Source organism: Aptenodytes patagonicus, chromosome Z (assembly GCF_965638725.1).
Source record: "Aptenodytes patagonicus chromosome Z, bAptPat1.pri.cur, whole genome shotgun sequence".
NCBI classification, from domain to species: domain Eukaryota; kingdom Metazoa; phylum Chordata; class Aves; order Sphenisciformes; family Spheniscidae; genus Aptenodytes; species Aptenodytes patagonicus.
The window spans coordinates 32,404,915-32,421,722 of NC_134982.1; the positions used below are offsets into that span (position 1 = coordinate 32,404,915).

The 16,808-nt window shown below is 39.2% G+C and overlaps 1 protein-coding gene across 3 annotated transcripts; it reads left to right on the plus strand.

Moving 5' to 3' along the window:
• The first annotated feature begins 4,214 nt into the window (after positions 1–4,214).
• Positions 4,215–16,568, plus strand: LOC143172582 (programmed cell death 1 ligand 2-like). Of its 3 annotated transcripts, none has more exons than XM_076362189.1 (7): positions 4,215–4,307; positions 10,017–10,085; positions 11,404–11,769; positions 12,859–13,140; positions 13,702–13,842; positions 14,605–14,646; positions 16,119–16,568. In XM_076362189.1, exons 2-7 carry the CDS (start codon positions 10,031–10,033, stop codon positions 16,199–16,201), a joined length of 969 nt encoding a protein of 322 aa, XP_076218304.1. In that variant the 5' UTR covers positions 4,215–4,307; positions 10,017–10,030; the 3' UTR covers positions 16,202–16,568. The 3 variants fall into 3 exon arrangements, with proteins under 3 accessions (XP_076218304.1, XP_076218303.1, XP_076218305.1); XM_076362188.1 differs by lacking the exon at positions 4,215–4,307 and adding an exon at positions 8,063–8,119; XM_076362190.1 differs by lacking the exon at positions 4,215–4,307 and adding an exon at positions 8,063–8,119 and having other exon boundaries at positions 11,407–11,769.
• The last annotated feature ends 240 nt before the right edge of the window (positions 16,569–16,808 follow it).

Here is a 16,808-nt window from a genome sequence, read left to right on the forward strand (position 1 = left end):
ACTGACTCTCCTCAACACAGAGATCTAGTTTCATGTCACCACATAAATAATTCCCCTTCCAGACAACCTCTTCATTTTCTACTTCCTCTTTGAGACTGCAGCAGCTGTTTGCATATTAAAGTAAAAGTGAAAATTCTGCTCCTTTTGTTATTATCAACCTTTGCAAGGCAGTGCTACTAATGCATGCTTGTTATTATGGAACTGAAGTTGATATCTTTATCAAGCTCCACCAGACAGCAGGACTGTTGCGTTTATCTTTTCCCAGCAGGAGAAAAGGTAAGTTACTGTTGACAGTGCTGTATGTCAGATGAGGAAGATAATGAAATGAGTGGTTATAAATATGTTTTTAAATTCTGTAGCTGAACCCTACCGTCCAAAATGCCAGTGCTTGAATTCTTGAGTGGTTGATAGGAAGCTTGAAATTTTGCTACTTCATTAGAAAAGCAGGATGTGTGGTGGATAACAGATGATGTGAAAAGATCTGTCCTCTCTAAATATTTCTCTGACATCCAAACCAGAACTTGTCTAATCTAATTTTAGTAATTTTATAAATTAGGCTTTTAGGATAAGCTAAATCTCTCTGCTTCATTTTTATGAATACAGGGAGACAGGCCCACATGCTCATCCTCCAATGCCATGAGTTGTTTTGGCACAATTATTTTCCACTCATGACAGAGGGAGAGTACACACCTAACTGAAAATACGACACATTTAGGTCATGAGAACTAGGTAGAGGAAATCCTTCCTATCCTAACATAAAAAATGTAGTTAAACACCGTATTTGTAATAATCTTTTTTCCTTCAGTTAAAAATTTTTGCATGCTACTTCAGTGTTTTTGGATATCTGGAAAATGATGTCCAGCAGGAAGCTAGATCAGACTCAGATTCAATAAACTGCATTTTGCTTCCTAATGGCCAAGCATTGTTAGAAGCCCAAAAGTGCTCAGAAAAGCCTGGTTCATGTGCACAATCTCAATTGGCTTATTGGTATTTGAGTTCAGGACTCATCCATTTGAAAAACGTAATTATGAACCAGTCTGATGGCCTGTTTTGTGATGTGGCATTTAATTGTGTAGAATATGAATGCTATTACTAATAACAATTACATTAAAGAATAGCTAACAGTAAGAAAAATAGAATTATTGCTATTGACCTGCAGGGCTTTTCATGGAGCAGCACGCAGGATGTGTATCCCTTTTCCCTTTTGGCCAAAAAAGTAACTTTAATGTCCTTGAGTGACACGTACCAATGGTGCATCACCCAAGCATGGGCTAACCAGCAAAATGGCAGAGATGTTAACAGTGGAACTTCTGCTTTTGCAGATGTTAACAGTGGGACTTCCAGTTTTGCAACATCTTCTCCCCAATTCCCTGTCTCCCTCTCCATATTTCTCTTGTCCTGCAATCTAGGTGATTGTCCCAGCCGAGTCCCTGCCAGGTACTGCTGGGTTCATGAGATGCCCAAGGCAGGTCACTGACTCTTGGGCAATTGCACTGAACTTTCTGTCTCCCTGTCCCAAAATAGGAAAATATGAAGAAAACCTGTTGTAGCCAGAGCTGGCTCAGAATGAGTAGAAGATGGTGATGGTGACTGTGAAGTAAATTTGGGGTACCTTTTCTGTCAGGTGGGAAGAGAACAAGGAACACTTTTGTTTTCCTTCCAGAAGAAGTCTCAATACCTGCAGGGAAACTAGACACCTAGACGCAGGGGAGGTAGAGATTCCTCAACAAACAAGTGAGGAAGTTGTGGATGGGGTAGGCAAGCAAAGGGCTAATCAGAAGAGAAGGAACATAGCAATCAACAAAACAAGGCTTCCCTGAGGACTTTAGGCAGGTAGAGAGTCTCCCTTGGTAGGCTACTGGTATTCTGCAAAGGCATTTGCTGGGAATCACCATGACTCCAGCTGGGACATCCATCTTTTACAATGTCTCTGGCAGAGGGTTATCTCCTGCCTTTCCCACCTCAGAATGCCTATGGGCTCTGCGTGACTTGCACATTGTTCATATTTTTCTGCCTTTTTCTTTATTTTACCATTAATAAATCCTTTAAAAAACGTTATTAATTGCAAGGTGTGTTTGCATAAATACTTCTCCCTAAATAGGCTATTTGTCTTAGTGTGGAAGGACACAAAGCAAACAAGGCCTTTGGGAGTTGGTGGCAGCTGGAGGGTGAAGGTGGAGTTAAGAGAAACAGTAGGCATAAGCATCAGTCAGGAAGAAGTGCCTTAGGAAGATTAAATTCCCCCGCTCTCACATACTTGCAAAAAGAGCACAGATTTCAATTTGCTGCCATCTTTTCCCCTTTGCTTTTACTGAAAGTGTTAGGACATCAGGCAAACTTGATTTTAATTGTAAATCATAGATCAAGCTCAACTCTGGCCCTATGGATTTTCTTTCTCCTTCAAGTGTCCAATCATCCAAACTATTGACTTCTGACATCTGCCAAAGAGGTCACTGGAGTTCTTCTGGAAAAAGGTCACACTACCCAGGAATTACTTTATGTGACAGGGCTACACAGGATAAGTTTACTGAGAAAAAAAAAAAGTAGTATAACAGTGGTTTCACCGAGGTGGATTGCTCTGCACCAGGCAGCAGGAGCATCCTGGTTTTGGCAGGGATAGACTTAATTTTCTTCCTAGTAGCTGGTACAGTGCTGTGTTTTGGATTTAGGATGAGAACAATGTTGATAACACACCGATGTTTTAGTTGTTGCTAGGTAATGCTTACACTAGTCAAGGACTTTTCAGCTTCCCATGCTCTACCGACTGAGAAGGCTGGAGGTGCACAAGGAGCTGGGAGGGGGCACAGCCAGGACAGCTGACCCAAACTGGCCACAGGGACATTCCATACCATGTGACGTCATGCTCAGTACATAAACTGGGGGAAAGCTGGCCGGGGGGGCCGCTGCTCGGGGACTGGCTGGGCATCGGTCGGTGGGTGGTGAGCAATTGCACTGTGCATCACTTGCTTTGTGTATTCTTATTATTATTATTATTACATTATTATTATTACATTATTATTATTATTTTATTTCAATTATTGAACTGTTTTTATCTAAACCCACGAGTTTTTCTCACTTGTGCTCTTCCAATTCTCTCCCCCACCCCACCAGGGCGGGGGAGATTGAGCAAGTGGCTGTGTGGTGCTCAGTTGCCGACTGAGGTTAAACCATGACAAGGAGACATTATTTCATGGTCTGAGTCAGACTGGAACTGTGAGGCAGGCAATCATCATACATCGTCCCAAAACAGCCAGGATTCACGGGACTAAAGCCACAACCATTATTTCTGTGGAGCTAGAGCACAATTCTCTCAAGTGATGAGGAACTAACTGGAGACAAAAGAGTATGTGTGTCCCACCTGTAGCACCAATGCATCCGAGAAACCTGGGGAGAGACCACTGTATCCTCTTTTATGTCTTCCACTCATGATGTGGTCATAAATTAAAAGAGTGATGAACTTGCAGTATGGGAGTAAATAGTACCTAGTAACAGTAAAATGCACAGACACCTCCACTGATAAGGTTGTTTAATAGAATAGAATACTTTATGTTGGAAAGGAGGTCTGGCAGTCACCTAGTCCAACCTTCCACTCAAAGCAGGGCCAACTTAAATCCAATTGCCCAGGCTTTGTCCTGTCAAATTTGGTATATTTGCAAGGATGGAGAATCACAGCCTTGCTGGGCAAGAGTGTTTGACTACCCTCATTATGATTTTCTTTTTAGTAATATGGATATAGATGAAAATGAACAGGAAATGTGTTCTGCAAATGTTAGGTAATCTCTCGAGGAATTCTTGTAAAATTAATCTGATGAGAATTAAGAAAATGTAACTTGATAGTTTCATGAATGCAGGACAGTCCTAGTAAATGCAAGTTCAGATGCCAAGGCTGTATACTGCTCTAAATGGGTATAAATCCAGCAAAAAATTATGGGTGTAATTAAAAGCAGAATTTGAGCACATAAATTTTACAGAATGCTTTGAATAAACTTGTTTGGATGCACATTCTCAGCAATGCAGAGCACTGAACTCAGAGTATGTTCAGCATGAAACATCAAAATGAAACTGGAACTGCTCACAAATTCCTAAGAAACTTGATGGTTTCCTTTTAACACAGTCAGTTGTTTTGTGACATAAAGCCTGAGTGAGATCAGCCTACAAGCTGTGCTATAGGTGCATGTTTTAAACTGATCATGAGAGTTGGATAGTTTCTGCTAACATGCAAATAGGAGAGAGCTACTTTGTAAAACTTTGAAAATCTTAGCTGTTACATGAACCTGATTCTTCCAATGACTGCATAACGATCTGATGTGAGTATAACACTGCTAAAACGCAAGGCTGTATTTACTGTATTTCTGACTGATGGTTTGCAGATTTTTTTTCCTATATTCTTAAGATTTGCTTAAATTAAGTTTATTTTCAAATGCTTTGTAGGGAGTGGACTCTGATTCTGAACCAGAGATTGGATAAGTCCCAGATCCTAAAATACAGGTCCATATAACTTCAAACCCCGGGGAATAAAGAGTTTTAGGAGCTGAACCTGTCTTGCAACTCAATCTTCTGTCATAGGCAAAGGCAGAGTAATGGTGCTAGTGAACCTCTTCAGCTTATGCACTGGGCTGTTGCTGTTGGTAAATCTTTCATTCTGAATTTCAGGGAAGAGTTTTAAGGAGAAAAAAGTCTGTATATGTTTGTATCTATATGTTCCTGCTTACTTTCTTCTGGTTGTTATTAAACCCCTACCTGCAGAGGGTAGGCTGTTTTCACTGTACAGCAAGTCTGGGGACTTTCACCATCTGCATTCCCAGGAGGAGCACAGGCTAGGAAGAGGAGAATTTCTTGTGCTTCTCTGAAAAGTCCTTCTTTCTGTAGAAGCTGGAGATATGAAAGAAAATTTGCAGTGTATCACGCCAAAGTGTTAGCCTGTGTTGTTCAATGCTGCTGCTAAGAGCTGAAAGGCGTGTGTTCTCTAGAATACACAGCTCCATTTTAAATGTAGTTAATGACATTTCCTGTAACAGAATTTCAACCCAATCTTATCCTAACATCTATGGGAAAAAAAAAAAAAATAAAAAAATTCAAGGTTGTGTTAGAATTATTGTATTTGATGTTGAACAAAAAAGGTGACAGTGAAAAAGGTACAACAGGTGACAGTTAAACAATGCAGGGAAAGTGAAAATTCACACCAAGCGTGGGCAAAGAAGGAAGTGAGAAATGGTATCTCTTCACCTCAAAGCCGAAGTGAGACGGAGAGCAGACTGAAACGATGCAAATAGGCTGTCACAGGTGATGTGAACATCAGATATAAAGCAATGGACCCAACAGTAGATGGACTGCATAGTGAGGTGGACAACAAGGGATTGCAATAAGGGTGCAACAGTAGCGAAGGATCAGCAGGTGAGAGGGTGTGTGGGTGAGGCGTGTTGGAGGGAATGAGGGCAGAAGACTATGTCCACGAGACATACTGAGACAGGCCTGAGAAATGGACTTGGAACAAATGTTAATATGCATTGCTATTTTTTTTATGAAATCCCTGAAATGGAGACAAAGTACCTTCTTTCTGATGGTGAGGTATAGAACAGATACAGTATGTATGAGGATCTAATGCTGTTTTTTTTGTTATTTTCTGACCTGGGATTTTTAAACTTTTTTTTTAACCTTTTTTTTTTTTTTAAATCGGATCCTTCACTGAAAGAAAAATCAGTTTAGTCATTTTATGAGGAGGTTGAAAAGGTTGTGTCTTTTTGCACATGTGAGAGTGTTGGAAGGAAGCTTTTGAAACCACAAGATGCACAGAAGACAAAGGGGTTTCAGTAACAGAGAAAGATGAAGAAAGCAAACAGTGAAATGTCATTAACTACAGCAAATGTGTTTACTATTCTTAATTGTCCATTCACTGGAATACAAATATTTTAATAGCTGAAATGATGTTTCCAGGAAAGGGTTATGCATTGTTTGTTAGACTATAAGGTCCCTGAATCAGTGACTGTGCCTCTGGTTGTGTTCATTTAGTGGACAGCATAAAGAAGATTCATCCTGCACAGGATCACTTGTTATTCTTGTGTTGGCAGCAATCATAGAATCATAGAATGGTTTGGGTTGGAAGGGACCTTTAAATGTCATCTAGTTCAACCCCCCTGCAATGAGCAGGGACGATCATAGCAAAGCTACTAACCAAAGGTGGTGCCAGAGGGTCTTGTACTAAGCTTTTATACTAAGATGCTCCTTTTATCTAAGAAAAGAACTATGATCTTTCAGATACATGGATGAAAGGAATAGAATTGAATTCACAGTTCACATTATTCAGATGTGGGTTTCAATCTTTGTTACTAAGAAGTAGTTTGCAAAATATTCTGTGATTTCCCTGTTCCTTTGCTTACAAAGCTTCTTGCAAACTCTTCAATGTTGTCAGCATTGTGGGAGGTGTCACTAACTGAGGTCAAATCAGTCCTAACACTTCTGACCAGACTGGTGCCAACCTGCCTCGTCAACTCACTGTGGTGTTCCCTGAAAATAAGATCCAGTACGCATAACAATAAACACATGCCAAAGAGATCTATACAAAGCACAGCTACTTAAAAGAAGTATCCCAGCTTTTGCTCAAGAGCTCCATGGTTTAAGCATATAGCAGAGTTTGATGTTCTGCTTTTGCCACCACTGTTACCTCCTGAGAGCATCCTTATAACATACAGCTCTGTTAGGACAAGAACCTCTTCACTTCTGTCTGTAGAATTGAATGAAGTCTATACTCTATGTTGAAAATTGAATAATATGTTGAAAACAATATTGTGGCCTAGAGTACACAGCTTGTGCAGTTTGAAATGGGAATGCAAAGTCTAAATTTTCTGAGGGAACAAGAAACATCTTTCTCACTCATTGCCAGGAGAATTTTGGGCAACCACTTGAGATTTTATGTGAACTGGTGCATTCCATTGGCCAAAAATTACTTTTCTTTTGGAGATGAGTGTTATAATCCCTGTGGGTGAGCTGGGGCCAGGACTAAAGTCATAGACATGATCAACTGAATCAAAAGGAGGAAAACTATACACAGCGTCGTTTTGACCTTTGGTGGAATTTTAGCAATTTATTATCATTGCCCTCTGGATTTCACTCAGCATTCACTAAGAAAACCTATCAGAATATGTTCCTTTTGGGCCAAAGAGAGTCAAGTATGGGTTTCAGCCTAGTACTTTTAGTAAAATAAAAAAGCTGTATAAAAAGAGAAGATTATATTCCTCCCTGTTTCCATCCATATTGTCATGCCTTTGTTTTCATTGTTCCCATTCAAATTTTTAGTCTTGGGCCCTACATCCTCATTGGAACTATTAGAACTCATAAAAAGCCATGATGGTTTTTAGATGTCTGATGCTATGGTTTTCATCACCTCAACCCTCAAAGGTTTATTCAGCTTAATTTTCATAATCACACAGCACTGTGTGAAAATGCTTTTTCTTCTGCAGGTTGGTCTGGGAAATTCATTTACTGACAGGATCTGAATTGCTGTTGAAATATCATGTGACTTCCTCATGCTCTCAGATGTGGATTTCAATTCCTGACTTTGCTGCCAGAACCACTAAGTGCTGATTTTTGTGGTGCAGTGTTCCTTTGTTATATCCCTATGAAGTTGTAACAGACAGATAATGAATATGCTTTAGAAATGGCCTTTTGCTTAAAGGAAAAAAAAGACAGTGCTGTGCACAAACTTGTTAGGATTGTTGTGTACATGGACTATGGCATAGCAGGGCATGGGATATGTTTTACAAAAGGCAGGGAGAAAATGAGGGCTATTCTGTAACAGCATGAATGGTTGGTCCTGCAAGCTAAGAAGAAATCACCTTCCAGATGCTGGTGCAGACTTTCTTTATGGAAATGCGTCAGGATGCCTGGCAGAGCCACATGATTAAGTTGCATGGGTAGATTGCACTGAGGTTGCACGACAGGTTGATGTCCACTAGTAAGATCATAGAAATAAAGAAGGATGGCTTCTAATACAGATCCTTGCTGATCGATCCTTGGTCCTTCTAATACAGATCCTTGCTGAACCCCACAAGCATTCCATGACTCTGCTTTCAGTATCACAAGCGAAAATGTTTCCCTGTTTGGGTTCTTCTACATATTTATGGTATGTGTCATGTTATTCTCACACTAATCCATCTGGTCAGGCAAGATTTACTCTTATTTGATATTTGATAATTATGATTGCTATCTGCTGGGGCTTTGATTATGTATCCCCTTATTTTTGTTCTATCCTTTTACTCTCATTAATATGTGTATTTTTAAAAGTCCCACCCCCTACGTTATGCAAGATACATGTTCTGCATTCTCAATGTACCCCAAGCTATAAAAAGAGAGCAGATCACCTCAAATGTCCCACATGAGGCTAATCCAAGGATCTAAACATTGATGTGAAATACTGTTCCATTCTTCGTTCAGTTCTTCCCTCTATGTCCACCTGCTTCTAGGTAGGCTGTGTGGAGAAGTGAGCATAGCAGGAGATTGAGGACAGTAAATTTCTTTACAGTATTAACTGTGAAACACTGTGGTGGCTACATAATGAGTAAAATTTAACCCGGCTGTCAGGGCAATATAGGACCTTTGTTTCTGCATCCAAGAAATGGAGATACTGATGCTGATATTGTTTATTAGCTCCTTTCTCATATAGCTAAAATAATTACGATTTATCACACATTAAGCAGTGGCATCTCAGTCAGTTCTCTGGTAAAGGTAATCAGCTTCCATTTACATGTAATAAGTCTGCTAACTGTATTTTGCATATCCACCTTTATGGTAACATAAAGGTCAACCTTAGTGGTGACATCAAAAGATTAAGGTCTATATTTCCAGGAAAAGTCCTCTAATTTTGGCTGCTAACTTTGATAAAGCTTGAGCCTGAATTTCTGAGGTACCAAGAGCTCAGATGTGGAAGAAATCAGAAAAATGCAGCACCTGAGAAAATCAGAGCCAGAATGTTTCAAGCTGAGCCACAAATGAATGGGGAAGTAAAATTAAAACCCCTCTCCAGTAAACCTAGCTCTGGGGAAGTCTAAGTTTGCTCCTTCTCTTCTTTACTTCCTTATGCTTATTTCTGGATCTCCTTCACTAATTTTTCAGATTATACTATATGTTAGCATGCTTTATTCAAAGTAATTCTTCCTTCTTATCTATTATCTCATTAGTTTTAAATGTTGTCCCTGGTTTTTGGTTTTTTTGCTTTTTAGTTATGTTGATCTGTACACAAAAGTACAAACAATAGTTTGCTTGTTACTGGAACAGGAAGATACTCACTCTAAAACTGGACTTTCTCCTTTTGCATTTTTTCAGGGCTGTTGGTTTACTGTAAACAATACAAGGTACTTTGTACATGTCAGGCACTGCCACGTGCAAAGTGAAAGAATTAGTAGCACTAAGTCTTAAAATCTAATCCATTCTGAAGCCAACTTTAATTTACACACCCCAAGATTTCCAACACCTCACACGGAGTTGCAGGCGTCTGCTGGTCTTGAGGTTAAAGAACTCAGACAATAAGTTTCCTCAAAAAAGTATGCACAGCAGAGTTGAAACAAAATCAGGGTTAGCGATCTTGTAAACTAGACAGGTGTTAGTGCAAGCAGTTAAAGAAGTCTGCTTGTGCATGTTTATGAAGCTCTTCCGCATGTGAGAAGCCAATCGTAATTGATTTTTATTATTCATGGTAGAGTTTCAATGTGAAGTTGTAAAAGCACTGCCCTGTCAGACTATTTAAGACTGCCTGCAAGCTACAGACCTTGAAAGCCTCACGAGTGAAGTTGTGGAAATGTTTTCTTTCCCTTCATTGCCACGGGTCAGTGGTTCATATTCCATGTGTGTGCATGGGTTGTTTTAATCAGGATTTTCCTTGTTTCTAGTGGTAGTCTAGTGTCTGTTTTTATTTTTGCTGTTTTTTAGCTGTGATGGTCTTTGAAGGCTAGCATGGCTCTAATCCATTTCAGCAGGAGAAGGTAGTTGTTGCAAGTTCTGATGCAATCCTAGTTTTGTTTCAGATCCACCTGAGAAAATGTTCCAGATCCTTGCAATGCTGTTGCTGGAAACACAGCTCTATGTGGTTTCAGGTGAGAGAGAAACTGCCTTTCAATTCCACCAGCAGAACCAACGCAGCAAATACCGCTACGCCCTCAGTACATGGGCTTCAGCACCTCCAGTGATACTTGCATGAACAGCCAGTGATGTCTGGAGGCTCTGCTTTGCAACGTCTTACAGGAGGCACTGTGTACTAATTGAGTACAGGACAGATGTCCGTCACTTTCCACAATCGTGGTTCTTTAAAGCATAGTGAATTGGCAGCTGAGGTGTCCAGCAGGCATGGCTATGAGAGGGAGGATGCCCAAAGCAACCTAAGCCAATTGTAAATTAAACAACCTCAGTGTGAGGCAGAGTGAAATAAAACTACGTGTATTCCCCTGTCCATGCCTGTAGCAGGAGTAGTTTGGCTAAAACCCAGAAGGGGCTTGGCACTTCTTCATATTATTTTTTCCCTCATTACAGTTGTATTAAAGTAAATAAACAAACATTGCTAAGAGGAATTGAAGCTTTCCCTGTAAGTATTTCACAAACACATGAAATAAAGGGAATGCATAAACAGCTGCATGAACTTCTCTTTTTAATGTCACTGTCAAGATTTCCAAGTGCTTCTGAATTAAATCTGCCAATATATGGTACATCCAATATAGAAAGTAGTAACAAGGTATATTGAATGATGTATCATAAATAACTCTCCTTTATCAAGACACTTTAAAATGGTAAAAAATTCATAACAACATGAATTTCAGATTTGGTGAATGGCTAAGAAGATTATTTTTATATACTTTCTGTAATATTGTTGCATATATCTGAGAAGACACATGGGATCAAATGATACTCACATGGTCCCAGGCTTGTGGAAGACTGTAATTGCAACATAGCCATTCTTCCAAGTCACACATGCTTATCCAGTGCAACTCTATTTGTTTCACAGGAGTTACACTGGATTTTGTCTTTGTAAAGGATAATGGAATTAGATTTACTATATCCACAATTAACTGTTGCTTTTACTAGAATCCTATGACATATAAGATAACAATCATAGTTTCATAGAAGTGCTCCCTGTGTAATCACTGACTCAACCTTAAGTTATTTCTAAAATATGAAAAAAAACCTTGCTCGTTTTGTCATTGTCTTTCAGACTCTGTAATCAATATAGAATATAGACAATTTGCTATAAATACTACTGACATGGTAAAAATGTTAGTGTGAATAGGGACAAAAAATGCTTAAAACTTTTAGTCAAACCAGTAACCATATGCCTGACTACATGACACCTTTTTGACCAAGTTTAAAGAAAATCAGAACATAACTTAATACAACAAATGAAACTGTTTTCTTTTCCTGCAGTAGCTTTATTTACAGTTGAAGTTCCTCAACAGCTATACGTTGTGGAGTATGGCAGCAACGTGACCATGGAATGCAGATTTCCTGTGAACGGCTCGTTAAACCTAGGACTCCTGACTGTTGTTTGGGAGCAAAAAAGGCAGGGCCAGTCGAAATCCAAAGAGGTGTACACACTCCGCAATGGGAAGGCATTCCCTCCATCCCAACATCACGATTACATAGGAAGAGCAGCACTTTTGCACGGTGAACTGAAATTGGGACGAGCTATCCTCCAGATCACCAGCGTGAAGATCACAGATGCAGGATCATACCTTTGCCTCATTGACTACCAGGGCGTGGACTACAAGTACGTTACTTTGGAAGTAAAAGGTTAGTGGCTGAATTGAATGTAAGTATATATTCATTGAGATGTCTCTACTAAATTCCTACAGGCTTGTAGAACTTGATTAATTTGGAGGAATTTGTTGCTAATTCCTCACCAAACCCTGTGCTCAGCCCCGAGGTGAACCAAAGCAGTTGTCTTAGTGCTGGCTAGTCTTTGGTTCAACGGCCAGCTGAGCTTCTCTAGGAGCAGCGTGTGCTAGAGAGGGAGAGCAACCGCTCCCCCTCCGTCCTTCATCCTTCCTCCTTCTTCCCACACCCTCTTCTCCAGTGCCGCAACCCCCACCTCTCATTTGACCCCCTGCCCTGTTGGGCCACCTCTGGCCCAAAAGTTTCTCGGAGGTGCTTTAATTTACTTATGAGCCCTGCTGCGACTACCCAAGTGGCTGGGAATTCCCCGACTGACTGCAGCTCCCAGAGCAAGGACATGTGATCTTCTGTGTTCGTCAAAGCCAAATGGACATTATTAATAAAGGCATACGTTACTGGATAGCATGGCAGACCAGTGCTTTGAAAGGCCTCTGGTGTTTCCCACTAACTGCAGTAAGTCTGTGTGATACAAGGCAGCATCCATTTCCCACCCAGGCATTTAAATAACAAGTTTTGTCAAACACAAAAATGGATACAGCCGTTTTTAAGACCCACATTGGTTCCTCTGAGCTGTCCTCACAGAAATTCTAAGTTCATTTTGTTCTAATATGATGAAAACATCACACTTGTTCACAAGCTATGGTAAAACAAACATTAAAAACAGCCTTTTTCTTGAAGTGGCATATTCAAAAAGTGAAAATAGAGTCCCATGAGACTTCACTTGTTTCCTCTGTATTGAGAAATTATAAATTCAGTGTCAACTGCTGCCTTGTATAAAGTAGTGGAGTAAGTTCTGTCACTGTAGGCGTGAGAAGGATTGAATAACGAATATTGAATGGTTCTACAAAACATCCTTCATCATTTCAAGTAAGTGTACCTCAGGTACAGCCACAGACAAAATATGGCATTAGAGGGAAGGAGGGAAACTGAAGTGGGAAAATGACTATTGTTGCATAAAGTAATTTCACTCAACTTCTTCTTATGCAGCATCCTACAAGAGAATAAACACTCAAGTAATGAGAAAACCAGGTGAAGACAAGTATGTTTTTATGTGCCAGTCAGAAGGCTTTCCTCTGGCAGAGGTTTTCTGGCGAAAAGAGAACTTGAATCTCAGTGGATCTGCAAATACCACCTATACGCTGACTGCAGACGGTCTCTACAATGTGACCAGCATCCTGACGTTCAAACCAAACATGAGTGAGAACTACAGTTGCGTGTTCTGGAATAAAGAACTGAATGGAGAAACTTCAGCTCGCATTTCCACTTCAGGTTTGTATCACCTTGAACTTGTACAAGACAGAGACTGTTTGTACATACATCGTGTCCTATGATCCATCTCTGGAATTCAGTTCTAGAAAACAGTGCAATATTGATGCTCTGGAAAAGAAACAAGTCAGTATTATTTCTGCCTTTGAAGCCTCAGCTAGCTCACACTCCAACAAGCCAGTCTGTCATTTTTCTGTATATTTTAAACTTAGGGTAGCTCCCATTAGTTGGCTGCCAGTACAGAGGAAATTCTTTAATCTGCATGGGTGTCTTCCCTGATCTAGACTCCTAATTAATTGTTCTTCAGATGGGATACAGATAAATTGCAGTAGTGCTCACTCAAATGCCATACAAATGAGAGATTTGACTTATTTTTTGTAAAGCTTCTTATAGTAATATTGCAGAACAAAGTATTCATAAAATGAGAATAAAACACTACATTGATAAATTTTAAGAATCTTTTGTTCGGTCAGAGCAAGACTTTGAAGAATCAGAACTGGTAACTTCATAAATGATGCCTGTTTTGTAAGTTACAAATTTACTTTCTTTTCATGTTTTTGACAGCTTTAATGAGCACACAGTATAGCGGACAAAAATCCCTGATCTTATTTATCGTCCCCACATGTGTGATGGTAGCTGTCCTTCCCTCTGCACTAATAATCTTTCAAAAGAGAAAATCATTCAAGAATGGGCAACCCAAAAAAGGTACATTTTACTTCAGATAGTGGTTCTTTTCACTTATTCTTTATTTTTCCTGTGAATGACCTTTTGGAAGTTTTAGTAACTCTAGGCACGCTTGTGTGACTTTGGTCACATTTTATTTCTAGATGCGCTCTGTTCTAAAATGAGATCTTGCATCATTTGAGTTGGGTTTTATTTTCCTCACCTTGTTACTTATGTGAGACAAGGTATATGGAAAGATACGTCTTCTTATCTAACCAGCTACTGTTCTGCAAAGAACACAAACAAGCTTTGGCTTGCGTAAGGAGGGCTGCAAAAACATAGTTTGAATGGTGTTTTTCTTCATGGCTACAAAGACATTGTAGCTAAAGCATATGACACAGAACTTTTATTTTCAACCTCCATTAAGGCTGTATAACTAAAATGATATGCTGTACTGGACTACTACAAATAGTGTTTCTTTCCTTGTTTGCAAGTGCAATAGTGGAAAAGTAATAAAGCAAACAGGCTATTATTCTAGTCTTTTCTTGCATATGAATAGACTCCAGTAAACTCAGACAAATGTATTTATTGTCATGAAATGAAAGCCTTGCTATTAAGGACTTCAGAATTTGGTTCAAAATTTGTAAAGAAAAGAAGTGTAGAGAAGTTTATGTATTTGGTATGAGTTAATAATAAAATTAAATGTGCTTAAAACTCAGTTTAATGTAAAAGTTTGTTGAATTGTATTGTTCCTTTCAAATCTAGAAATGTTTAAGCTAAATTTGTATATATTTACTTTAACAGACAGGAGAAGAAAACTGAACCCTAACCTGAAAGATGAGGACAGTAAGTCATAGGGTTTTCTATGTTTATGCTTACAGCTTTTTCTTTCTTACAGCTAAAATCTTTATAAATCTATAGATGGCAACTTAAATAATGTTGCATCAAAATAGAAGCTAGTTTTGAATTTAAATTCAACTTTTCTTCAATTTTCTAAAAATGCAGTATCTAACATTATGACTTTCTCACAGGCGATGTAAAAATTTCTAAATGTTTGTTCCCTTTCACTGAGATACAGATAGCTTGCACACATAGCTTGGTATACACCTCTGTACACTAACTGCACTTCTAGTAGCCTCAGCTGAGTAGGATACACACAGAAAGCTGGTTGTTTTGGAAGGAATGGAGATTTTGGAGAGGAGAAGGCATGAATTCACTGATGCCCATATCACCTCAGATTGGAGTGCTTGCATCTTACCCATAGCTGTCCAATCTACTGACATCGGTAGATATTGCAGTCAAAATGACACTTTCAGAAAAGCACTTTCACCTTTCAGAAATCAGCACTTGCTGTAGTCAAAGGCCTTTTTTTATTTTTCACATGATGGTGTGAAACTTCAGTGGAATTATGCCATGTGCAAATGCAAAAAAGCTCAAGGCAAGCAGCAACCTGGAGGACAGTGTTGGTGCGTGTCCAGACATAATTCCAGTGCACGTTGTCTGAGCACAGCGTGGCTTCACGTGGCTTTTTGTATTACTATTTTGTAGAATTTTTTCCCTTTGTAGGCCCTAGCCTCCTCTGTGCACTTTCTGAAATGAAGAAATTAAAGGAGAGGTAGTTGCTTTTTGTGGTTTTGCTTTACTTCTTCATTTTAATGACCGAAAATCTTTTTGCAACATGCAGTAAGTCATATGACAAACATTTATATTTCTCAGCATCATATATTTTTAAGAAACACTGGAAAGAACCTTTTTTCCATGATGAGTAGGTAGTTGAAGCATAAAAGCCACAGATACTTTACCAGAGAGTCTTGGAAATGACCCACATGGCCCTGGTTACAGGAACAAGGATAGTTCATGTTATCATTTTAACCTACAGCTCAAGCTGTATCAGCACTGAAGATGTAGGACATTTGACCTCATCACTGAAGTCCCAGTTCTGCAAACTTTTATTCAGATGCAGAGATTTTAGTGACAAGCATTCCTGTGAATGCTACCTAACCAGATTTCAGTTTTGTTATTTCATTTATATGGCTGATAGTCAGTGATAGCTTTGATGTAATAGAAAATTCAGAATTTGGACCACAGATAAGAGAGAGAGAGAGAATTCTTCCCTCTGAAAAGATTGCAGCAGGATGTCTTTGTAATTAATGGCAGCTTTAAGGAGCTATTGTAACTTCAGCATGGCCCAGAAAAGCTTGCATACAATGAAGATAGAGCTTTCACTTTTTACCACTCAGTTGTTAAAATCAGGCTATTTATTTGCTTAAATTATTGCAGATTTTTAAAATAATGCTATTCCATTTTCTTTCTTTAAGGAGATGATTTAAACTCTCAAACTGAGGCTTTATACTTGTCAACTGTCACAGCGTCAAGAGACAGTGGGAGTGTGGGTCTGTGAAAACTCTCCATCTCACGTGCCGTAATTTGCACTATTTGTATCTGGTTTTGGGGACTTCAAAGAAAAGTTACAGCACTTTAGCTTTGGGATGAACAGTGAACTCACGGGGATTTATTGGCACTGCAGCAATGGAAAGCTATGCCTCTTCAGATACCATATCTTGAAGTTACTGAGAATTATGCTGTCATGAAATGTGGTTTACCATTGTGAAGAGGTTATCTGAGTGCCTTTGATACACTTTACTTTTGGATTTACTGTTGCTCAAGGAATTGTTGTTTAAGAATGTGTTTATTAACTGTTCCCGTCTCAGGAATGGTGCTTGGATTCAAACATCTTGTGGGAATTTGAATAAAAGCTGTACATGCTATCTTATGTCTAAACAGTCATCTTTCAGGTGGAGACATCGTTACATGCCTGCATCTCATTTCCAAACTTTCCAACACATTAAACTGGAAATTACCACAAGTACCCACCAGCATGGCAATATATGGAAGATATTTCATATCACAAAAGCAGTAAGAGGTTGAAGTGAAATCAAAGGACAAACAAAAAAAAATCCCAACACCAACAGTAAATTAACATTATGTCACAGAATAGAATTTTAATG